This window comes from Gastrolobium bilobum, unplaced genomic scaffold (genome assembly GCF_033153095.1).
Source record: "Gastrolobium bilobum isolate Gb01-03AN ecotype WA unplaced genomic scaffold, APGP_CSIRO_Gbil_v1 utg62301, whole genome shotgun sequence".
Classification (NCBI taxonomy): domain Eukaryota; kingdom Viridiplantae; phylum Streptophyta; class Magnoliopsida; order Fabales; family Fabaceae; genus Gastrolobium; species Gastrolobium bilobum.
Window position 1 is genome coordinate 90,547 of NW_026895184.1, and position 25,641 is coordinate 116,187.

At 31.3% G+C, this 25,641-nt stretch overlaps 2 protein-coding genes across 3 annotated transcripts; one reads left to right on the forward strand and one right to left on the reverse strand.

Moving 5' to 3' along the window:
• Positions 1 to 166: 166 nt before the first annotated feature.
• On the forward strand, positions 167 to 24,645 carry LOC133298805 (uncharacterized). 2 transcript variants are annotated; one of them, XM_061498163.1, is made up of 3 exons: positions 167 to 525; positions 15,623 to 15,638; positions 24,063 to 24,645. In XM_061498163.1, exons 1-3 carry the CDS (start codon positions 329 to 331, stop codon positions 24,276 to 24,278), a joined length of 429 nt encoding a protein of 142 aa, XP_061354147.1. In that variant the 5' UTR covers positions 167 to 328; the 3' UTR covers positions 24,279 to 24,645. The 2 variants fall into 2 exon arrangements, with proteins under 2 accessions (XP_061354147.1, XP_061354156.1); XM_061498172.1 differs by lacking the exons at positions 167 to 525; positions 15,623 to 15,638 and adding an exon at positions 21,616 to 21,625 and having other exon boundaries at positions 24,076 to 24,645.
• Positions 18,423 to 18,922, reverse strand: LOC133298842 (uncharacterized). The gene has a single exon (XM_061498216.1). The coding sequence runs from the start codon at positions 18,776 to 18,778 to the stop codon at positions 18,572 to 18,574; it is 207 nt and encodes a 68-aa protein (XP_061354200.1). The 5' UTR covers positions 18,779 to 18,922; the 3' UTR covers positions 18,423 to 18,571.
• Positions 24,646 to 25,641: the final 996 nt, after the last annotated feature.

The window sequence follows — 25,641 nt, forward strand, 5'->3', positions numbered from 1 at the left end:
CTGTGACTGTAAATGCAATTTAAAACCATGGTTTAAGGCAATAAATACCCCTCAATGTACCTTACAAGGATGAAGCTTCCTTTTAGTTTTGGTGCCGTGCGTGTGGGTGTGAGTTGTACAAAATGAATCAGAATGGCTTGATTCCACAACCTTTGCTTTTCCCATGTCATCAATTGCTTGTCTCTTCTTCCAAAGTCCCCACTTTCCACCCCAATTCCTTTTTTTAAGTCCCATTTGCATTCATTATTGTCAATTGCAATTGCAACCACAATTGAAATAGATAGTGAAAGAGACCCCCAAGTACAGAGAGTGAGAGAAGGAGGAGAAGATGCAAGATTGGGGGCCAGTTTTTGTGTCAGTGGTGCTCTTCATTCTCCTAACTCCTGGGCTACTGGTCCAGATACCTGGGAGAAACAGGATTGTAGAGTTTGGCAACTTCCAAACTAGTGGACTATCAATACTGGTCCACTCTGTCCTCTACTTTGGTCTCATATGCATCTTCTTGTTAGCTATTAGGATTCACATGTACATGAATTAATGATCCCAAGGTGTATGTATGCACTTGTTAAGTTCATTTCGTCTATTTTGGTTTTTTTTTTTTTGAAAACCCAATTAGTCCATAAATTTCTGATTAAGGAGAACAAATTCCTTAACCAATTATTGTTTGGAATGGGTTTTTTTTAATAAATTTCTTGGAATCATGCTTGTAAGTTATTGACTAATAGTTCAGTTTTTAGTGCATGGGTTATTTTTTCTTTTTGAGCTGTGAGTGTTTCATGCTTTTGTAATGAATTCATGATTTACTCATTTCCTCTCCCCAAAGATTTTTATCTTTGGAACCGATCATTTTTCCATACACAATATGAATTGGAGCATTACAGTTGGAATATTAGACTTATTGGTCAGTGAAATCAACTGGCAGTCGATATATAATATTTTTTCTCATATTTACTTTGTGCGAGGATCTATATAAGATAATAATAATGCATTCTATATTTTTCAACTGTTTATTCTCTCCCTCTCATGTTGGAAAGACTAGACTGATAATAATAATTCACTAAATCTCCAGTCATTATTTCAAGATATTATATAAGGAGATTCATACCAATATATATTTCCAAATATATTTGGTTTCATTTTTGTACATTGTGGTGGAGTAATTAGAATATAAAACGCACATAAAAAATATAGCATAAGCCAATGTAATGAGGAGACGATAACTTATTGGCATGATGCGTACAAGTACTGTAGCATAAAATATAGCATATCCCCATGCAAAAATAAGGAGCTTTGTTCTCATAGGCAATGTTCTAGCAATCAATTGAAGACATTTAATAAATAATTATGCTAATATATAAATTCACTAGCATTATGAAGATGAATTATCTTTATTGTGCTCTTAATATTATCATTTGAGCTAACAATCTCACAAATGTTAAGATAGACAAACATGTGGCCATTTTATAGATGCATCTATTATATTCATAATATTTGAAAGGTTCACATGATGGGTGAATAGGCCCATATATTTCACCCTTACAAGAGATTGAATCTCAACTTTAGCTGGTGATAATTAATGTAGCAGTACATGAAAATTCAATAAATTAAAGAATCTTCTGGTTCTTCAATACACGATCATATGAATTTCAATAACTTTTTCTCATCACATTTGATTCGAGATGGTCCAACCGGTCATGCCAAATAATAAAGTTATTATAATCAATATCCTTTTGATTTACCAAGGCATATATTTTTCAATCATGCGAATATTAATGTAGTACAAATCCAGAGAAAAATAGGTAATTTTTCTCTTTTGATACACATTTCTTACCTGCAATATTTGTAATAATATTCAATTTTACCACCATCTATGGTCTCAACGTGATATTATTTATAGCCAACTTGATCCCCCTTAGTAATCACACATTAGCTCTTCTAGAGCTATTAATTAATTTTTATATTGCAAATTATTGTATTGAAATTGGCTTCTTCCATATTAATATGTGTGATTACATGCATCACATATCATTTTGTATATATGCAAAAATAATTCGGATTTTGCTACCTCAGGAGCAATAACCAACAAAGATATTATAAGCCTTAACAGTGAGATTAATTTTAATGGCCTGAGATTCATATATACTTGCCCATATTCATTTTATTAGCCACTTTCGTTTGGCTTCTTTCATGATTTGATCCAATTTGGATTTTCTATTATTTCTTAAAGGGTTATATCATTATATGTGCTCCCTCAAAATATCTAGAGATCTTTCATAGATTTGACATTTATTTCAGACAATGCTTTTAAACCAACGGGTCTAAAATTCATCTATATGAGATTCAAACGATCATTTCAAATGTTATATCTATAACAATCAATTCGAACAAAAACCAACTCTCATTTTAAATGCTATCAAATTTATGTTACATCCTAAAATTATTTCAGAACTTTTAAAATATTATAAAAACAATCTTCATCTTTTAAGAGTCTTTCACCATAAAATCATTGCATACACAATTTTATATTTGATGTGCTTTCAAAATAAATCAAGATTATAAATGTTCATCACATGTATTTTCTTTACTCAAAAGAAAAAGGGGTCAATTCAAAATAATAATAAATATAAAAATTATAATGTTCGATTACAATAATCATTAATAATGTTAATCAATAACCGACACAATTGCATTCAATCATAAAAATCACAAAACCACAATGATAATAATCATTATTTTATCATTTAATACATATGCATAATTATGTCAACTTACAAATTCATGCATTAAATTATTGAATAACATTTAACCATGCATGAGAAAACAGTAACGGTTATGAGATTTAATCATATATAAAACAATTGTAACGATTATTTAATTAACAGTTAAATTTCAATTAAAAGAATGCATTTATTTGCATATCATTATTATGTTTTATTTGCATTCAATTAAAAGAATATTACTGGATAGATTGAAATAAAATATAGTATACACAAAATACTCCAACAGTTTCTCATTCATTCCAAAAGTTAAATTTGATTGATGGCAAATAATTTGTAACTGCCTTTTTTAACACAAAATTAATAGAAATATAAAAGGCAAAATTAATTGCACATATTCTAATACATAAACAAAATTGTCATCTTTAGAACAATTTTTTATTTATTAAGAATTTTGTGAAAAATAATTTTATATGCCATCGACCTTCCCTTTTTTTTAAATTTCTCATAGATTCAGTACTTTAATTAAAGTTATCTAATAGTTTCTCCCTGCTAAAACTTTGCAAGATATACTTCCTTACTAAAATACTCATTAAGCACATAATTTTCTTTTTCTTTTTAGATCAAGTATCCATATAAATTGCATGCAATCATAAGACCAGTTCGTTGAATAGCTAGAATACATAGGTGCATATGTTTATCAACAATCATGTAATTAAGCAATATAAGACAACAAACAATATCTTAAGTTGCTATTTCACTATAGGCACACATAATTGTAAGATAAACAGAAGCTACATAAGATTGATTGACTGTAAAATTCTCGCCATATTAAGCATATTGGATACATATTGTCAAATACTCATTTCTAATTATAAGGTTATAAAAAAAAACTCTTGCAAAAGCTACATGAAAATAACTCCAATGCCTGTGAATAACAAGGCCAATCATAATTAAAACAATAAAAAATAGTGAATAAGGCCAATCAAAGAGCCACACGGATGGAAGCACGTGAATAATGGTTCTTTAATTTTTATTTTATTTATTTATCACCACTATTCTTTCTTCACTTCTGCCCTCTCATTGACAAATTTAACCATAGCAACTGGTCTGGAGGGCTATTTACTATTTATTTATCATCAAAGATAACTTAAAGATTACTTTAAACTCGAAAAATGTATTTTCTTAAATTTCTAATAAAAAAAATAATGATAATAATTAACTGATATCAAAATGGCATACTAGTATTCTGCACAAATTGATGAAAGTGTTTCCTCCTTCTCACAAGATTTGATTTCTTTTGATCAGTAAGCCCAAGTCCAAACCTAGATAAATCACGCTTTGTTAACCACTACTCACGTGATTTGAGATGAGATACCCTTTTTGCTACGAAGAAAGTGATCAACCGCCATAACAACGACTTTGAGGAAAATTGCAACAAGTTACTCAAACAAGGAATCTTGGGAAGAGAAAAGAGGTTTTGATTTGAAAGAAAATAGCATATATTTAAATCGGGTGTATAGATTTAGATTAGGCGGTGGGGGGTTTGTTTGGTTGGTAGAGGTTATTAATAAAAAAAATGGGAGGAAGTACGAGAAAAGAAAAGAGACACAGAAGTAGGATAAAACCTCATTCTTATTCATCATTACATTTACATAGAAGTCATATCTTATATAGGATATGCATTAACAAGGAAGTAAGTACAATTCAATACATCATTATGTGGTGGTTACATAATCATAAATTGGGGGATAATACCAACGTTTTTCAGATTTGGAATTACTATTTTAGAACACAAAAACGTCATCCATCAATATTTTGGCTGACGTTGTTCTTAGTTATACTTAGTATGACCGGTCATACTTAGTTATAACAATAAAGTTGTTCTTTTTTTCTCTCTCCTCAGACACTGTCGGCTGACGTGGCAGAGAGAGAAAATATAATTTTAAAGTATGACCGGTCATACTTAGTTAAAAAGGGATAGCTGTAGACAAGCTTATCTAAAGTGCCTGTAGAAATATATTTCCATATATATATATAATATAATATACTTATGGTTTGGGCATATGTTTGGGCTATAGAACCTTCTCCATGCCAAAATATTGATTAAAAAATGCAGATTGCAAATTTACCTATGGTTTGGAGTCTCTTCATCCCATAATCAATAAAGATTATTTTACTTCTACCTGAGTTGCACACTCTAATTCCAAAGTAATTTGCAATGATAAGACCATGTTTGACTGCAATTATGATCTAGAAATTCCTATTGCTATGGAATCTGGAGCTATATCTGAATATAATAACCCATCAAGAATGGAATTTGGTCCCCTGCCGAGGGTAATAATTGATGACAAAACAAACCCAAGTCCCTAAGAACTTTATGATCTTGGAACCCATACTAGTTTTCAATGAACTATGTAGTGTGGAAATTAGGGTTGGCAAAACGGGCCAACCCGGCTCGACCCGGCCCAACCCGCATTAAGCCCGAAAAAAACGGGTCGGGTCGGGTTGGCTTGAAAAAAACGAGCCAGAAAACCCAACCCGGCTCGACCCGAGCTGGGTTAGGGTTGGCTCGCGGGTTGGCTCGATAATCAGCTCGCGGGTTGGCTCGTAAAAAGGCTCACGGGTTGGCTCAAAAAAAGCTCGCGAGTTAGCTCGAAATGATGCCAGTGGGTTGGCTCGCGAGTTGGTTAGCTCGAAATATTGGCTCGCGGGTTGGCTAAAAAAATTTAATTTTTGTGGTTTGTTCTCCTGTATAAAATTATCAATACTGCCAAAACTATTGATTGCCTAATGGATAATGGTTTAAAGACAGTAACTAATAAAACATAACCAATAAATTAAGAAATCCCAACATAGCAGTAGATAAACACATTACAAAATAAAAATTGTCCTATGAGTTCCCATAGCCAAAATACAGTACAATATCAAAATATAAACATCCAAAAGTACACCATTATCATTAGATCATGTATAAAGAGTTTCACGATCATTAGATCCCCGTGAAGAAACTAATATATGGGAAATACCATATTCATCATCATCATCATCTACAAAACACAAACCATAAAATGTAAATAATCTATTAAGGTTACAATGACAAATGAAAAATGAAATTTTAATTGAATTGAAAATAAATAAATTACCATTGGCAACAAAACCAGCCAACCAATTGCGGGTACATACCAAAGCTTCAACATTCTTTGACAACAACTTATTTCTATATTTGTTAAGCACACGTGATCCAATGCTAAAAGCAGATTCAGATGCCACAGTGGTAATAGGAATGTTTAACAAGTCACGAGCCATTAATGATAGACTCGGAAAACGACAACTATTATCCTTCCACCATTGCAATGCATCTAAACTATTCCAGTTGTCAATAACCATTACAGGCGGCTCCTCTAAATAAACATCATGTTCAGATTTTCCAGCATTTATTGCTTGGTGTTGAGTGTGCAAGGTCAATTCCTATCATATTTGCTTGGTGTTGTAATTTAATGTGCATCCCATTTTGAAATATCACTGTATAAGACAGCAGTTAAATTAATGGTATGCTTTGCAGTGATTCTTAAATTTTCGTAAGCAAAATAAACAAATCAATATAGCAAAGTGAGATTAGTTTCTTTTAGGTCACCACAGATGAAAGGACAAAAGGGGTTCAAAATTCAAATGCATGATCATACAAGAGCAAGAGATTCTCGGGTTACAAAAAATATTTGGAACTGCAAATGACATATAGTGGAGCATTCTTTGAAGAATAGAAGAAAAAGCCAAAAAGGGAGTGAATAGCAGCAAGATAACCTTAACTTTGTTTAATTAAAATATCAAGCCTTGATTCAAAACCTTTAGGTCAATCAGGAACCTCAAACAATGCATCCTTACTTCCTCATTCTATGTCAATATTGATTTTCCTCAACATCTAATAACTATCTCAGCTGAAGGCATATAATTTTTGTATTAAAGTGCAGAATCATCTAATTGATTTATGTTATTTAATGCCTTACAAGATAAAAACCCAACAAGGACTCATTTGGTATTTGTAATGATCTGTCATAAATTACCAATTGTATTTTATCCATACTCAGATTTAATTCTCTTAAAATTTTAAACTAATCTAACAATTAATAACCACTCCATATGCTGCATTATAATGGTGAAATAGAAATCTGAACATGTCTAGAGTTTCAACTTGATGATTTAACTCATTAAGAGTCCCCAATTCATAAAAATAGCATAAGAATCAGGTTGCATCTATAAAACTGGGGACAATCATATAATCAATAACATTTACGTTCAACTTTGCATTTTTGATATGGTGATTTCTGACATAATAAATTCCAGTCACTGAATCAAATTTCATTGATTAAAATGATACTTGATATCACTGAATTTAAAATTCATAACAAGCAAAAGATAAACTACCCTAAAGCTACAATCAAAACTTTTTTCTTTTTCATAAAATCCCATCATCAAAACCATTGCTGACAACTCTGTGAAAGTCAACAACCCATATAATACATTGAAATCACAAGCTATACTCCAAATGAACAAGAGTTTCTTCCAGTCATTGAATTTAATATAAAAATAAAAAAAATAAAAAAAATAAAAAAAATAAAAAACCCTACATTCTTAAATGACCAAATGTATTCACTAACTGATTTTAAATTCATATTGACATGCATTGCACATAAAAATCCAAACCAATTCCCATCAACCCAATTCTTCTTATACACCAATGATCAAAGATACCCAGATTAGGATACTCAATACCAAACAAATATATATATATAAATATATATATATATATATATATATATATATTAAACCCAAAAAAAATTGGTAGGAGAGGGGGGGAACAGACCTTGATCTTAAATCGAGTAATGGGAACACCCACCCATCAAGTTTCCTTATAAAACACTCACCCATCATGCAGTGAAGCATACAAATCATCATTAACCCAAAAAGAGAACCAAGTGAATCAACTAATTGTGGACACCAAACTGATAAAAACAAAAAAGATATGCGTTTGTGCTTGACACCCGTCCAACACAAGTTTAGACTAAGAAGAAAAAAAAGAATACCTGAAAACACAGAGGTGGCGGTCGGTGGAGAGGAGGAGCACGGTGGCTACTGGCTGCCAAGATCTGGAATAAAAAGGAGGAAAAAATTAACAAAATGCAAGATCAGTAAAACAAAATGCAAGATCTGAAATACCTTAAAGTTTTTCGTCGCCATCGGTGTGGGTAGGGTGGGGGACGGACATGGGGTGACTGCTGGTAGTGGTGACTGGTGGTGAGTTTAAGAGCGGTGACGGTGAGTGAGCGTGTCTGAGGACTGACTGTGAGTGTGACCGTGTGTAACTTTTTTTATTGTATTTTATTTATAAAAAAAGAGAGTAACCTGCGAGCTGGCTCGTTAAACCCGCGAGCTGGCTCATTTGAGCTCGGGTTGGCTCGGGTCGGGCTGAATCGAGATGGCAGCTCATTTTCACCAACTCAACCCGGCTCGTTTTTTGCGGGTTACGAGCCAACCCGACGGGTTAGTTCATTTTTGCCACCCCTAGTGGAAATGTAGGGGTAAGGCTAAAATGCCTTTTAAAAATACCCCGAGGAACTTCAGTAAGAAGCATAAGGTGGGTTTGGCTGTTATCCTTGAGTCAAAAATTAATGGCACAACTTCCATTAGAAGAATAAATTAACTTGGGTTTAAAAACCATATTGTTGAATATATTATTGGCTTAATATATTATTTGCACCATCGACTTAATTGGAAAAAGAAATTAATTATTCCACTGTTATTGAACCTACATCTCTGGGGGAAAGTTTTTGATTACGGTTATATATGCTAGCCCGAAAGAAGACATCAGAAGTAGCCTTTGGAAAAATCTTAGAAGAATTAGCGAGAATATGTCTTAACCTTAGGTAACGAAGGGAGATTTCAATGAGATATCCACTGCCAAAGAAAAAATGGTGGCGCTCTTGCTAATCTGGCCAGCTGCATTAATTTCAAGGAAGTTCCAGATGATTGTCATGTTATGGATTTGGGCTGCAATGGTGAAAAATACACTTGGAGGGGTGCCAAGTTCCTCCATCTTGATAGAGTCTACAAAAGACTAGATATAATTTGTGCTAATATTATCTGTAATAACCCGTCGGCCGTCGGTGTATTAACATACACATGATATTAGGCACAACATGTTTAATTAAATAAATACGAAAGCTAACTACTATTTAGAGATTTGTCTTGAAATCTTAAAGTGAATAAACTTTTTCCTTTTTCCTTATATATTGCAAAACGCAAAATTAATTTAACTTTAATCCATTGCTTTATCCGTTGATACCTTATTACTTGTTTACTTAATACATTCCATTATGTAGGGTTTTGACTAAGTCTTTGTCCTAATTATCCTTACAACATTATCTCAGTAATTACATTATGAACATCTTATACAACTAAACATACATGCATAGCCTGACCTAGCAATCTATTGCATAGGCTCTCATAACACATGAATATGTTCTATCTCAGAATAATAAGCATGCATATAGTTATGTCATTACATTACATAACCAAAATAACATAAATACTCAGTGCTATATGCTTATACATGTTCTCTGACAAAAATAAACAAGCTTATTCTAAAAGATATATACAACCTCTATGCTTCTTACAAACATAACATAGCATAATAATTTAGATAACAGTCATGTCTCATATGGATATACGTATATCAAATGAAAACAATAATTGTATCATGTCATGCTATAATGTCTATGTCGACCTTTTGTCACGAGATGAACCAACATCATGAGTCTCAATACCTGAAAATATGGTCCCCACATGGGGTGAGATAACAATCTCTGTAAACTAAGGGTTCTCGAAGGATTCCTCCATAAGTTCACTTCAAGTATAATCATAACAAAAAATAGTATAATCATAATAGAAAACATTATATCATCATAAATTAATATAATGCATCAATATATATATATATATATATATATATATATATATATATTAAAGATATGTATATAGGGGAAGGATTCATTTACAAACTTTTTTTACAAATTACACTAAGTATGACCGGTCATATACTCTTGATTGAAGTATGATCGGTCATACTTAGTGTTGTTTATAAGAGTTTGTAAACAAAAAGTTTGTAAATATAACATTTCTCATGTATATATATATGTATGTATATATATATCATGCGTGTGCAGTAATAAATCCTATTGGCTAGAGAAAATATGATGTATGATTTACGCAACCCTAGAAACCCCAGATAGCTCAATGCTCTCTTCCATGATAGCCACCCCCACTTCCCTTTCAAGATTGTGTTTTTCTCTCTTGAGGCAAACATCAAACACCCATAAACCTTCTATCATTCATCCCTTGACTTGGTAGCACCTAAAGGCTCGAATTTTTGGTAGAAAATAACATCTTGATTGCTGCCATGGGGTCTTGAAGTGTGCCATTTTCATTTTGGGGCGTTGGGGTATCACCACACCTTATTTTGAAGTTTTTGTGAAGAAAAAACCACCTTTGGTGAAGCCATTTTCGTGGGTCTTAGTGGACAGAAGTGTTGCGAGGACTGGGGACCTCCAAGAATCCACCTTTTTATGTTTTTGAAAGCTTTAAGGTAACTCTCAACTATTTCCCTTGAATTTTCATGAAAATAGCTTGTTTTGGGTTGTGAAAAAGAGAAACTTTGACGGTTTAAGTGTGGGACAATTAATCTAAGTATATAGGAGTGTATTTAACTTTTGTGTGTGAGAAAAATGGGAGTTAGAACCATTGGAAGCCATTAAAATGGCGATTATGTAACAAAAACACGAGTTTTCTGCATTCTGCAGTGTGGTAATCGATTACCACTTTGTTGGTAATCGATTACTTGTGTAAATGTAACAGCAACACGCTAATTTGAAAAAATCGCGATATCTCGAGCTAAAGAGCTTCGAATTGAGTGCGATTTGGACCTATGTGAAGCAAACACGTAAGGCTACAATCTATAAATTGTTAGATCCATGGGATAAGTGGATTGATCGCGGTTTGAGTTTGAATCTTCTTCCTTGCTGTTGGAAATTCAGTTTGCAGCAGTCACTTTGCGAAAAACATAACCGGAGTTATAAAACTCCAATAGAGACGTATAGTATGTCGTTAGAAAGCTTAAGATGTTTAGTTTTGGTAAAGAGATGCAACACCAGTTTTAAAAATGATAAACACGATTTAGTGCATTGGGCTTTGAAAAGAGCTTGCAATAAGCAAAACAAAAAAGAAATAATGTTCCTTTTAATCCGAAAAGCTAGGATATGCTTATTGATGGTATACTTATTATGAAAACATATCTGTAACCTTGCTGGATACTGTGTTTATTGGTGACCTTTTGTACACTTAGTCGTTAAGGGAGGACTTAGCTTGACAGTTAAGCTTCTAGTCCTCGAATTGATCTGTTGTATGCTCCACCAAATTCCATGGGAGGTTGGTTTATGTGCTTGATATGTGTTTTGAAAATGATATATGTTATATTATGAGCATTTGATATTTGATTGAGATGAGAATTATTTGGTGCAATTGCTATATGTATATGCATGGGGCTACCACACCGGGCAGTAATTCTCGATGTATGGCAGAAGCCATAAAGGTGGTAAATCCGCGTGTGGGGGTATAAGGAGAGCCACTTATACTCTACGTAGGTTGTAGGCATGCGTAAAGCCTACTTTGTTCTCTGATCTGTAGAATAGTTGCATACACACATGACATGATCATATCCTATATTGCACAGTTATTGATATTTATTGCTCATATTATTTTGTTATCCTGTTGAACTTATATTATGCCGGTAAGTCAGCTTGGGGCGGAGGAATCCTTGAGGACCCATTGTCTTACTGAGATTTGTCAAAATTTCACTCCATATGGGGCACATTTTTCAGGTATAGGTATTCTTGAGATAGATGCTCTTCGAGGCAAGAAGTCAGAGTAAACATTTTAGCATGACATGCATGGATTAGTATCTGATATATGATTACTTGTTCTTATTTGACTCTTGTAAAAGCGATCATCACATTTAACATTTGTTGGTTATTTTTCTATGTTAGAAAAGCATGTCAAGATGATATGTATAGGAGTCAGGCAATTTTGAAAGATTATGCAATGTTGAGCTCATGAAAGAAAACATCATCAAACCCTTACAAAAAGATACCATAAAAGCTTGAACTTGATTTTTATTTCACCATGGCTTGTGTTATGATATTCCTCTTATAAGTTGTCCATGGTTTTGTTGTTCTTCAATATTTTCTTGTTTCTTATGGTTTTGATCTTGAAATCTCTTCTTAATTATTTCACAAATTTGATGTTTATTGCTCTTGAATTGTCATCTCGATGCTATTGGTTTATTCTTCTTGCCTTGTTGTCTTCAAGGCTCTTCTCTTTTAGTTATTACCACTTTGTTATCATTAAAATATATCTTCTATCTATACTATGGTGGGCTAGGGATCCATAACCTACCAAAACATAATAAGGCTTTTTTTCATAGAATGGTTTGGTCCATTATCAACTCTCCATCTCAAATGGGCTCAAGTTCTTATAGAAAAATATAGAAGGAGGTTGGATTTTACTAGCCAACCCGAAAGCAAAGCTTATGACTCCTTTTTATGGAAGAATCTCTGCAAGATTTGGTTTATCATGCTTGATGGCCTGTCTTGGGAGATTATTGATGGTACTAAAATTAACTTCTGGTTTGATAAGTGGATAGGGACTATGAACAATCTTTTGCCTGAAGTTAAATTTTACTTCACCCCATCCTCTTTGAAGATATTGTGACAACGTGTGTTGACCCTCTATCTGGCTGCTGAAATTTAGGCCTACTTCAAGAGTTCTTGGAAGAAGATACCTTTAAAAGAATCAAGGCCATCCCTCCCCTCAATTTGAAGCTAGCAGTGATAGCTTATCCTAGCTTGATTTGAAACCTTCCTCATCTATGGTGAGTTATGCTTACACTAGATTAATGAAGGTCAACCTCCTTTCAACCACTTTTCCCTGAGACAGAATCTGGAGCTAGTCAAGTCCTTAAAAAATGAAGTTTTTGATCTAGAAACTTTCCCGTGGTAGACTTTAAACTAGAAGCATAACTACCATGTGGTGAAATGGGATTAATAGGTTGTATTCTTGCAATGATAAGGTGGAATCAATTCTTCATGTACCAAGGGATTGCCCAAGAGCTCTAAACATTTGGAATAAAGCTTTTTTCTAGCCTTACCCCTCTCATTTCTTTCAAGAACAAGATCTGAACAACTAGTTAAAAAGGAACTTGGTGCATTCTGAAGGTAGGCTAACTGGATGAAAAGACTATTTCTTTTTTACTTGCTGGTTCTTTTGGTTTTAGAGGAATAAGGATATTCTTAAGTCTAATTTTAAGAGATAGGATTAAGAATTAGTTTTCATCTATGGTTACATGAAAATCATTATTTCTGTCTGCTTCAACAAAAAGAAAAATCTAACCATGTTGCTATCTTTAAGAACCATAATTCTTAGCCTTGCCTTTAGAGTAACTGGATGAAATCAAACGTTGATGGAGGTGCTTTAAAAGGAAAAGCTGTTTGTAGAGATATCATTAGAAACTCAAATGGGGAATATGTAGCTTCCCTTCACTTTGGTATTTGTTTCCTTTTACAAGCTAAACTATGGGCCATTTCTAGAGGTTTGGAATTCATTTGGCAGCATAATCACAAAAAAATAGAAATAGAAAGAGACTCTTTTCAAGCTATCAACTTGCTTATCGTTCCTGGTAAATGGTAAATGACATTTGAGAACTACCCTTGGTAGTTAGGATTCAGGCTTGGAAGAAAAAAGATTCGAGGATCATTTTTGCTCATGTGAAAAGTGACAAGAATAAATGTGCGGATTGACTTGCTAAAGAAGCCTTACCCAGACTTTGGGAAACTTTGGGGCACTTATTATTTCAACTCCTCTTACGAAGAACTCCATAATCTGATTTTGGCTTTTCTCTTATATTCTGGTGATAAGAGCCTTGGCCCTACAATTTGTTTATGGGTTTTATTTCTCTTAATCACTTAAGAGAAATTTATCTCATACTCTCACTTTGATTTCTGTGCTATGTTTTCTTTTCTTTTCTTTTCTTTAAAATAAAATGGGTCCCACCATTTGTTGTGAGAGTAGGAGAAAGGATTTATCGTATGTGATATAAGAAAAATAAAATCCTTTGTTTATTTACTTTTTGTTTTTATGTTTCTTTCCTTGGGCCTTACCCTTTATGTGTACCATAAAAAAAATAAAAAAAATTTCAACCTCACGCCATGTGAAAATGGAAATATCTAAATATTATAAAACAACAACTCAATTAGTAAGCATCCCCTGTATATGTATGTGTAGTGTAGCGAAAAATCATTAAAAAAATAAGTTTATTTCTTAAATCTTCTAATAATTAAATTAATTAAATAATATGTCTATTGTCATATAAAGTTACGCAATGTTAAATTTTTTAAATATTATACATATGCAGGAATAAAAACTAATTATTAAGTATTCATCATTTTTTGAAAAAAAAAATTAAATTTTAACTAATTTCATTATGTTAGATTGTAAATTTTTCATCTCGGATAGTAATTTGTTCTACATCCCGGACAATGTAAATATGAAAAAAATTAAATATTATATATATATATATGTATGATAAAATATTATTTTGAAAAATGGGATTCATTAATTAATATTCTAAATAATAAATTTTATTCAATTAATTTAATTGTATTTTCATGTTATTTTTTAACCATATATGTAGAGTTTTTACCTTTATGCATGTATATGCGAAAATATTTAAATTTTAAACTATTATTAAATAATATAAATCTATACATTAGTAATTATTTTAAAAATAATTGGAATTTTCAAACATTTAGGTTTTCGGTTAATTGTTTAAGGTAACTCTAATAAGTGCGGTACTAATATTCAATTTGAATAATAATAAACCTTTTATGCTTTAACTTTGAATCACTAATTTCCTTATTTTTTTTTATCAATTACCTCAAATGAATTTTTCCATTTAAACTCATCCTTAAAACTGTTAGAAACTTAACTGATTTTTCCTATTTTACTTTTCTTATAAAAAAATAGACTGAGCACAAAAAATAAATAAATCAAATATGTCGAAATCTTATAAAATTTACAAAAAAATAGTAAAAGTCAAAATATAATATATAAGAAACAAAAGCCTAAATATGTCTAAATTAAAAAGAAGAAAATAGAAAATACTAAAAGTAAAAAAATAATAAATAAGAAAAAAGGTTAAATATGTCTAAATTAAAAAGAAGGAAATACAAAATACTAAAAGTAAAAATATAATAAATAAGAAAAAAAAAGTTAAATATATCTGAATTAAAAAGAAGAAAATAGATTGGGGAAAAAATAAAAGAAAAAGATAAGACGACATATGTTGGAAACCTACATTAGTAATAGAAAATAATAAAAGTAATAAACATGAAAATAGTCCAAATGAAAAGAAAAAAACGAATCCAAAAAAAATAGAAGAGAAAGTAAGACCAAATATGTTAGAAACTTACAAACCTGATTTTTTCTCCTATTTCCTTTTTGTCTTATTATTTTTATTACTTTTAATAGTGATAGAAAAGATTAAAAGTGAAAAACTTGAAAATAGAAGAAAAATACCAAATATATTTAAATTAAAAAGAAGAAAATAGATTGAGGAAAAAAATAAGATCAAAATATTTTAAACTTACAATTTATTCTTCTTCTATTTTTTTGGTCTTATTTTTTTTTTCTGTTTTTTTTTTGTCTTCTATCTATTTTCTTCTTTTTGATTAAGACTATTTTAATTTTTTTCACTTTTAGTCTTTTTTGTCATTGTTGTAAGTTTTCAATATATTTAGTCTTAATTTTTTCTCAGTATTTTCTTCTTTTTCATATACACAAATTTGTTTTTTTTTTCTTCTATTTTTACTTGTTTTACTTTTAGTCTTTTTTGTAAGTGTTGTAAGTTTCTAACATATTTAGCCTTATTTTTTCTGCTATTTTTTTTTATCACCAACCTATTTTCTTCTTCTAAGAAGGGTAAAATAGGCAGGTTAGTTAAGTTTATAGTGATGTTAAGAATAAGTTTGGATGGAAAAAATCATAGAAAAATAAATGATTAAAAAAAAGCATCAGGGGTAAGTGATTCAAAGAAAAGCACTAAGGATTTTCTTCCTAATAATAATATCTAATTGTCGGCTATCAAATCAGAATTTTTCGAGTAATACTAGTATAAGTTACATTCTTAATTTTAGCGTAATTTTATTTATATGTAACAATTCTTATTTATCACATGTGTAAACCATTATATGCAAGTGAATTAATGACTAAGTGTCTGTTTGAGAGTTTTTTTTTTAACTTTTTTTTTCCTTATAAGTAGAAGCTAGGTCAAATAGATTTTTATGAGAGCTCTTATTATAAAGAGTTTTTTTTAATAATAAAGAAAAAAGCTACAAGCTAAAAGCACACAAAAGGAGGGTTTTTTTTTTAAAAGATGTATGTCATCTTTTTTGACTACTCATTTATTTTGCAGTTTTACCCTTATTCTAAACTTGTATTCATAAATTTTATCATTTATCCTAATTTATTATTATTTTATATTTTCTCCTTCAAAATCATCATAACAATTTTGTATAGTCACCAAACAGTTTTTACTTTATTTTTTAAGTTTTTTTTAGCTTAGAAAAAAGAAATGCCAAATAAATTGATATAAAACTTATTATAATTCTGCCCATTTTTGTTTTATAAGTAAATTCTTTGGTTGGTTTTTCAAAGATCAACTATTAGTATGTTAGTTTCTTAATAATTTTTCTCATCAAAGTACTTTCACACATATATAATATATATTTATCAAATTTATGGTTTTATATAACCACTTTAATCATCCATTCGTTTTGTATTACAACTTGAAACTTGATTCCCCTAGAATGTCTATCACAATGGCTGTGTCATACTAAATTGCTTCCCCTTTTCTTATAGCCAAGTGTTAGACATATAGACATCCAAAACATTTTGTTATCTACTATAACTAGCACATTCAGATCTGGATAGTAGCATATGCCACAGAAAGTAAATCAAGAGAAACTCCGAATCAGTATTTATAGGGGACAAATAATTCAGTTGGCAAGGATCAAATCAATTCTCTCATCTAATACTTGTTTCCATGAAGATTCTGGTTTTGGTGGTATTTGTACAAGAAAACAAGTATAAGCTAGCAGTCCAGAAAGTCCATTCTTGTCAGGTGGGTCCAGGGGGAAGCCCGTGGCGGGGGTCATCACCAATGAGCTAAGTGAATCAAATACATCAAGTGGGTTCGACACCACATCTCAACCCAAAACCTTAAGGCATTGAGTTCATGGGTCCTTTCACTTATATACTCTTTACTTAGCTCAATACCAACAAATGTGAGACTCATCACACTTGAATATCAATTCTCTCATCTAATACTTGTTTCCATGAAGATTATGGTTTTGGTGGTATTTGTACAAGAAAACAAGTATAAGCTAGCAGTCCAGAAAGTCCATTCTTGTCAGGTGGGTCCAGGGGGAAGCCCGTGGCGGGGGTCATCACCAATGAGCTAAGTGAATCAAATACATCAAGTGGGTTCGACACCACATCTCAACCCAAAACCTTAAGGCATTGAGTTCATGGGTCCTTTCACTTATATACTCTTTACTTAGCTCAATACCAACAAATGTGAGACTCATCACACTTGAATATTCCAACAATCTCCCCCTCAAGTGTGAAATCCACCATTGATTTGCTCCCCCCAACTGAGTACTCCTGGCCCAAGTACTCAACCCGCCTCTTAACCAATCATTAGGCTAGTTCGAGCACAACCCGACTCTGATACCACGGTCAGGCGGGTCCAGGAGAAGTCCGTGGCGAGGGGCCACTACCAATGAGCCAAGTTACTCCAAGTACACCAAGTGGGTTCGACACCACATCTCAACCCAAAACCTTAAGGCATTGGATTCATGGGTCCTTTCACTTATATACTCTTCACTTAGCTCATTACCAACCAATGTGGGACTCATCACACTTGAATATCCCAATAATTCTAAGCATCATTTCTTTTGTAATAGCTCAATTCAAAGTAAAACAAAAGTAATACAAAAACTTAAAGTAATACAAATTAAAAAGAACCAGGGACATGGGAACAAGCAAAATATGTCACTGTTTTTCCTTTACCCTCTTTCAAGCTCTTTACTATTTTCTTCACAAACGTTAGTTTCGCATAATTTTTGTTTATATGATCTGACATAAGGAATTGTGAATCATTAATTTTGATGGGAAAAAATAAATTAAGAGAGAGAAAAAGAGAAGGATTTAAAGGAATGTTATTGTCTTATTGATTGAAATTATGGAGTGGATCTTTTCATATAAAAATTTCACATAGTTTGGTCATGTCAAGACTTTTTGTCTATTCTAAATAAGTGAGGTCCAATAAAAATTTGTCAAATATTAATGAAGAGAAATACATGAAATTTTAAAATGAACATAAAAGGATACTTCCCTTGAAATTATGTGAATTATGTAAAAGAAACTTATGTAAGTAAATAACCCTTCTTCAATACCAGATGAATTAAGTCCTTTTTCTGCATAGATATGTAACACTTTCTAAGAATAAACAACAAAGCAGAATACTCATGAAAGCTTTAGGAGCCAAGTAAAGAAGACTAGGTAAGATAAAATTCAAAAGGGCACATATATTGATCAGCGTTTATAGTAGCAGATTGTCACTTAATCTACTTTAAAAGATAACGCAGCATGTTAGTTTTCTTTACATATAGCATTTGCTGCTTCTCCTAGATATAAAGATGGATACTAAGAACAATGAAGAACAACATGAGAAACAGACCATAGATAACAGTGTGTACAAAAATGGATGCAACAGTAGTCTTCATGTTCATAAACTCAAAGGGTGAATTCTTCCCCGGCAACTGAAAGATCATTCCTGGCGACAAAAGCCAAAACAGTGCAGCAGCTATGAATGGAGGAGCCCAATCATTCATTGTGTGGATGTAAGAGAATGAGTCTCAAAGCTTGAATAAAAGAGGAAGAGCAAGTTGAAGAGGTGTTACAATTTAATAAAAGCACTAATTAATGTTTGTGTTCTATCCCTCAAAGAAAGGGAATTGGAATCCTATAAAGTGAACATAAAAATAATCAATCATGCACTTTAATCTTTGTCCTCCTTTTTATCCGGACCTGTATGTGGGTCTTTCTGGATAAGAAAAGCATCGTTTTCTTTAGTATATGGAGTCAATTAATTCCACAAGGCTAATTCTAGCAAATGGCTACCATAGAATAAGAATGGCATTTGTATTCAATTGTTATAAACAATAGCTGTAAGATGTGGTCGATTATGATACAACGCATCTTTGTCCATTTAGTGGCTGATCACAAACCTGATTTCTTTATTGGCCCCCCTTTATGCTATAATTCAAAGGAAAAGCTAGACAAAACAAAAAGCTAAGACGTATGAAAGGAAAAGAAGCTATATAAAAGCTAGAAAAAAAAACTCAGCCAAGCACTTGTAGGAAACACGCAGGCATGCTTGCTGAACGACTTTTTTTTCAAAGAAATGAACTTTTTTTAAACCACGTCGTTTCCCTTTCTTTTTTCTTTATTTATTCGTTATCCCCTTTAGGTTCCCTGGTGTAATTGGTAGGGGTGACAATTCTGATTGACACAATATGAATATAAATACACTTAAAACGAACACGACGTGAATTTGAAATCGGGTCACAACCTTCAACACTAACATAATTAGCTTATTTTACGGGTAGATACAACACAAGTAATCGAATAACCAACAATAACCTCAAAGTATGTCGCGTATTATGTAGGTTGACATGATATGAATAATCTATCAACTTCAGAATATGTTGCATATTATGCGGGTTGACATGACACGATAAAATACGAATAACCTGTTTACGACACAATCACGACGCAAATAACATGTAAGAAGATTAAACCAAGTCAATTTTAGATTTGTGGGTTAACACGTGACACGACACATTTTTTAGTGCTAGTTTTTACCAACACAAGCATAACACAAATTTGAAAACAAATTGATCCGAGCATGGATTTTTCGTTTTGTATTCATTAACACAAAAAATTTGAAAATTGTCACCCCTAATAATTGATGATTTAATTAAAATTTTAGTCCCCATGTAGTATTAATTTTCAATTCGATCTTTACACGAAAAAAGTTTTCAAATCGATTATTTTAGGTAAAATTGTTTTCAATCCAGTCCCTACCGTTTTATAGGTATAATAAACATGTATATAATGAAAAATGACAATGACTTATGGTTATGTATTATTGATTTTTAATTTAATCTATATAAGAAAAATATTTTCAAATAAGTCCCTATATGAAAAAAATATGTTGATATGTGGTTAAAACCGTAGGAGGAAGTAGGGTTAGATGTGAACAAGGAAAAGTTTAACTATTCAATGTGTATAATATAAGGGGGAAATATTTGTTTTTTTAAATGACATAATATTTTATCATTTTAATTAAAATTATTGTGTAGTACAGTGAGAGAGACAATTGCACAATTAATGGTCTGTTTGGTGAGATGTATAAAGCCTGATAGTATAAGTTTATACTATACGTTATGATATTTTTAGTTGTTTGGTATGACCATCGTATAATATAAGCTTATACAGAATGATCCCTTTATACATCAAAGTAATGTATAACTTAATCAGGCCTAAAGAGTTGAGATTAGGCTTGATAAAGAAATAATGTATTAAACAGTGCAATTCTTCATCAATATATTTTAATAAAAATAAAAAATATATTATTTTAATATTAATATATTAAAATAAAAATAATTTTTCAATATATAAAATTTTAAAATATTAGAGATTTTTATTTTTATAAAAATTAATATATATATTTTTGGCCTCATCAATAGATTTTTATAAAAATTAATATAATATGACATATTTGGAAGAATTATATAAATTCTTTATTAAAAAGTATTTTTGTTAAAAATATTTATTTTTATCCTATTTAGTGTTATATAGTGTATTACCAAACATTGAGTAATATTATCTTATACAATATTATGCTAAACGCTAGATAGTATCAAAATTTAATCAGGTCTTATACTATCAAACCTTATCTTATACTGTGTATTATACATGTCCAAAAGTTCATGGTGGAAGATAGTATGAGCTTATTGGTAGAATTTTTCAATTTATGTATAAAAAAAAAGAATTTTTCAATTTAAATATTAAATAAGACATTATTTTTTAATTAAAATGACAGAATATTATATCCTCGGAAATTAGAAACATTTTTATAATGTAATGGACTTTTGTGATGGAGATCTTTGTTGATCAAATAACATGGTTTTACATGCACTGCTTGTTGAATTTCAAATGTTTTCTAGCATTCCAAACTTATACGAAGGCTCGGAAATAAGGGTGAAATTGGATCGGGCCGGTCTACAGGGGCTATGGCTCGACTTACGTCAAGTCTGACCTGACCTAGTATATTTTGTAAAATAGGTCGGGTTTGAACTTTGAAATAACTTGTTAATAAAAAGGTTGTAGGCCCACTTTCACAAGGCCTAGCCTATAAGCCTACAGGCCGGCCTATATTGTACTATTTATTTTAAATAAAATAAAATAGAATAAGTATGCGTTGAAGAAAAAACAAAATATATAAATTTAATCAATTTCAATTATTTATAACTTAATTATATTTGATTATATTTTAATAGAATCTGACTTTATTTCTTACATAAAATAGAATCAACATTTGTGGATTCATGTAGTTATTTTAATTTACATAGTATAGATTTGTTTGTTGGATATGATGAAATATATGTTACTTAGTTTGAGCATTTTGCTTTTGAAAGTGATTTAAATGCAGATTGTATGAGTTTTGTTGTGATTCATGATTCTGTTTGGACGTTGAAATTATGAATTTTGGTTTAACAACAAAATTTGAGTATTTTGTAAAGTTGATTCATGGTTTTGCTTGGAAGTTAAAAATTAACAGACTAACGATTAGACTCGTATTAGACTTGGGCTAGGTCAAATTGAAATTTTTTTACATAGACTTGAACTTTTTGGAACAAAGCTTATCCCAGCCCAATCCACTTTCAGCCTGCTCGGAAAGTATGGTTACAGGCTCGGAAAGTTTTAGCACTCTTCATTCAAAGTGAAGTTCATGAATTCTTCGTAGCGAACATTCAATACGGAGCCAAGATGAGATGTTAGATTTTACTATATTATCTAAAGATTTATTGTTTTTTATTAATATGATATAAAATTATCTCAATCAACCTCGAAACAAACTACATCATTTTGGAAGCGTATCTAGGTAAAATTCATATAATACAAAACAAATAAATTTTTTAAAATATCTTTAGTTAATTCCTCTAACATAAAATATTATAATTTTGAAATTGTTAGAAATGTGTTGATGGAAAATCATAAACTATTTACCTAACTAGGTTTGTGGTGGGGGCAACAATAATGATAATGTGACATTTGAAGGGACTCAGAGAGGTCTTTCACTCTAGTTTCCTAGAACATATTTTTAATACTCCGGTAATAGTTTTTTTTTTAAAAAGAAGAAATACGATATTGATATTATTAATTAGTGTTATTATTAATATAACTATCATTTTATTTTATCGATAAATCGATTATATTGCTTCAATAGTTATATTTATTTTTATTTTTGTATGGTTATGATTTTCTATATTTAATATTTTTACATTAAATATAAAAAATCATAATCATATAAACGTAAAAATAAATATAAAGTATTAAATAAATAGCGACTTTTAAAAAAAAAAATTAAATCATAACTATTGAATTAACATAATTAATCTAACGTTAAAATAAAGTGATAATAATATTGATAATAATACTAATAGACACCATCTCAAATTAAAAAAATAAAACAAGTACAATAACTATACATGAGGATATCCGGGATAGATATAAAAATATTTACTCGTGATAGATATAGAAAGTTACAACATATAAAAGCTTGTATTTGTGAGATATGATAAGACTCTGGATAATGGTGTGATTGAGTGCTAATAAAGGAAGTGCACAAAAACGATTTTTACTTACAAAAACTTGTTTCTTAAAGGAAGTAAATTGATTTAATTATGGATTTTATTAATCTCATGTTAAATGAAATAAGTTATCTCATATTATATAGATAAATTTGTGAGTTTCACCATCAGAAAAAAAAATAATATAGTTATCAAAAAATATATAGGAAAAAAAATTATCACATGTAACATAAAAGTAATTTTCTTTAACTATTGTAGCACTGAGGAGAATGGACAAAAGGATGGGGTGACAGATAAATCAAAGAGAGAGTAACATGACATTGGCGGTCACCGAGTCCGGACCCATGTCAATGAAAAGCTAATTAATTCATTTCCTAGTTTCGCGTGCAGAGAAGTAGAGCCACCCAACGAGCGAAGTTATTGTGGTACGAGAGAAAAAAAATTTAGGTGGAAATGAGGTAAAAAAAAAGAGACAATAACCATATCGTCATTATTTAGGCAAAAACTTATCAGATTGTCACGTTAGAAAAAAATTTGTCAAAATATCATGTCATAATCTTGCTGATCTGACAAGCGAGAATAAACTGAACACGTGACAGGGTATGAATGATCAATCATTCTAGCTGGACAGCCCAACGCGAATGACAGAATGCTGAACATAGCAAAAGTACAGGTATCCTGTACTTTTACACAGAATGCTTGTACTTTTGCCACGTGTCACAATCTGTTATTCGCGCCGGGCTGTTTAGTTAGAATAGTTGACCATTTAGACGCTGTCACATGTCCAGTTCATTATCGCTTGTTAGATCAGCAAGATTGTGACGTGACATTTAAAAAAAAAAAATTCTTGTCATGACAATTTCGTAAATTTTTATTAAAGAAATGTCAGTTTAGTCAATATCTCAAGAAAAAAAGAAAAAATTGAAAAGAAAAAAAAAATTAATACAAATATCAATTTTTGAACGAAAGAGTGATCCGTAACATATTAAAAAATTTCCCAGCCAACACCGAGACAAAGACTAACACAAACTGTTACCACCCTTTTCTTGTGCTTCCAAATTGTTCCAAATTCCTAGACGTCACTTTCCAACTCCTTTCGTTTTCTTCATTTCCATCCCCCAAAATACCAAAGCTACTACCTTTACCACTTTCATAACCGAAAGTCACCATTTTTATTTCTGGGTCAGAAAGATCTATCATTTTTTTTTCCTGGGGTTGGGCTAAAAAGAGAAAAGAGAGTGAAATGGCAGATTGGGCACCAGTGATAATCGGCGTTGTGTTGTTCGTGCTGCTCCAACCAGGGTTGCTGTTTTCCTTTCCGGGAAACGGTAAGCAGTTAGAGTTCGGTGGCATGAAGACCAACGGAAAAGCTATATTCATTCACACACTCATCTTCTTCGCTCTCTATGCCATACTCATCTTGGCCGTTCACGTTCACATCTACACCGGCTGAACCGGTTGCCCAGATCTGGGTTTTTTTTTCTTTTCCTTTTGTCGGTCCAAGGTATTTTTACTATGAGATGAAACCCACCATTGTTGTAACTGGCTGTCCTTTTGTTCTTGTTGTTGTTAGGAGTCAATGATTTTTCTTTTTGGTAATGAAAAATACATAGATCTTACAATTTTTGGGTGCTGTTGTTTAACTATTGAATAATTCAAGTATAATGAACTCACTTTCATGATAGTACTTTTTGGATCTAATAGCTGGATTTTATTTTTTTTTAGTAATAATATAGCTGGATTTTATAGTATGTGAGTCTCACTTGCGTTTGGGGAATCTCATGTATATGTGCGATAAATTGGTCATCTAAAGAAATATTTGGGGCTTGGGATATAATGTTTCTATGTATGTGGTTATTTTATTTTGAATTATGTTTCATGTTATTAATTTGGTTCAGTCAATTAGCAATTGGTGAACTTATATAAAATCGGATTCACATTGATTATAATTCTGCATCGATTTTATGGTTCAACTGGTTTTTGAGTAACGCAGATTGGCCTCAGATTAATTGTATGTCTTCGCCCTCTCTCACATTTTAGGGGAGAAAAAAAAATTTACCAAAAAAAAAAAACAGTAAAATTTTTACCACTTAAGGAACATATGTTTTGAAGGAATTTTTACATGTCTTCCAAATAGAGGAAACAACTGTCAGGATTTTGTTAGGAAACAACTGTTCTACAACGGGGCTCACATAAATTCAATAATTGTCATTCTCGCACACAGACACACATTCTACATGATAATATAAGAATTTCTATAAATCTTGTGTTGGATGAGTTAGGGCATTTGATAGAGTAGAAATTTTTTTTATCCAGAAATTATGATTTTCAGGAAAATGATGAGAAATGATTTTTTTTGAAATGTTATTAAAAAGTTGTTTGGTAGACTTACATATTTTCGAGAATATTGAGTTAATTTTTTTGAAGCTATGTTTAGTTGTATTAAATTTTTCCTTGTCATAGAAATTCTAAAATACCACCTCCTGGATTATTTTTTTCAAAAAAATGTACACACAAAATAAAATTTTGAAAAAATCAGATTCCCCAAAAAATTTTAAAAATCCTATACCAAACGATGCATTCTTATTTACCCAACCAAAAAGTTCCAGAAAACAAAAAAAAAGTCCTGCTATCAAACGGGCCTAGTAGTCGTAAAATCTCTTCTTCGAGAGATGTTCATTACCATGAGAAAAACTTGGTGCTGGGAGCACCTAGGGAATTTTTTTAGAATTTAAAGGAAAATATTAAAAAAATATGGGCAGTGTTACAAAAATCGGATCGATCCGAAAATCGGTGAATCGATTATGCAATTGGTT

Excerpts from the sequence above, each read along its gene's own strand:
- LOC133298805 (XM_061498163.1), top strand. The coding sequence starts at position 329 with ATGCAAGATTGGGGGCCAGTTTTTGTGTCAGTGGTGCTCTTCATTCTC.
- LOC133298842 (XM_061498216.1), bottom strand. The coding sequence starts at position 18,778 with ATGAATGATTGGGCTCCTCCATTCATAGCTGCTGCACTGTTTTGGCTT.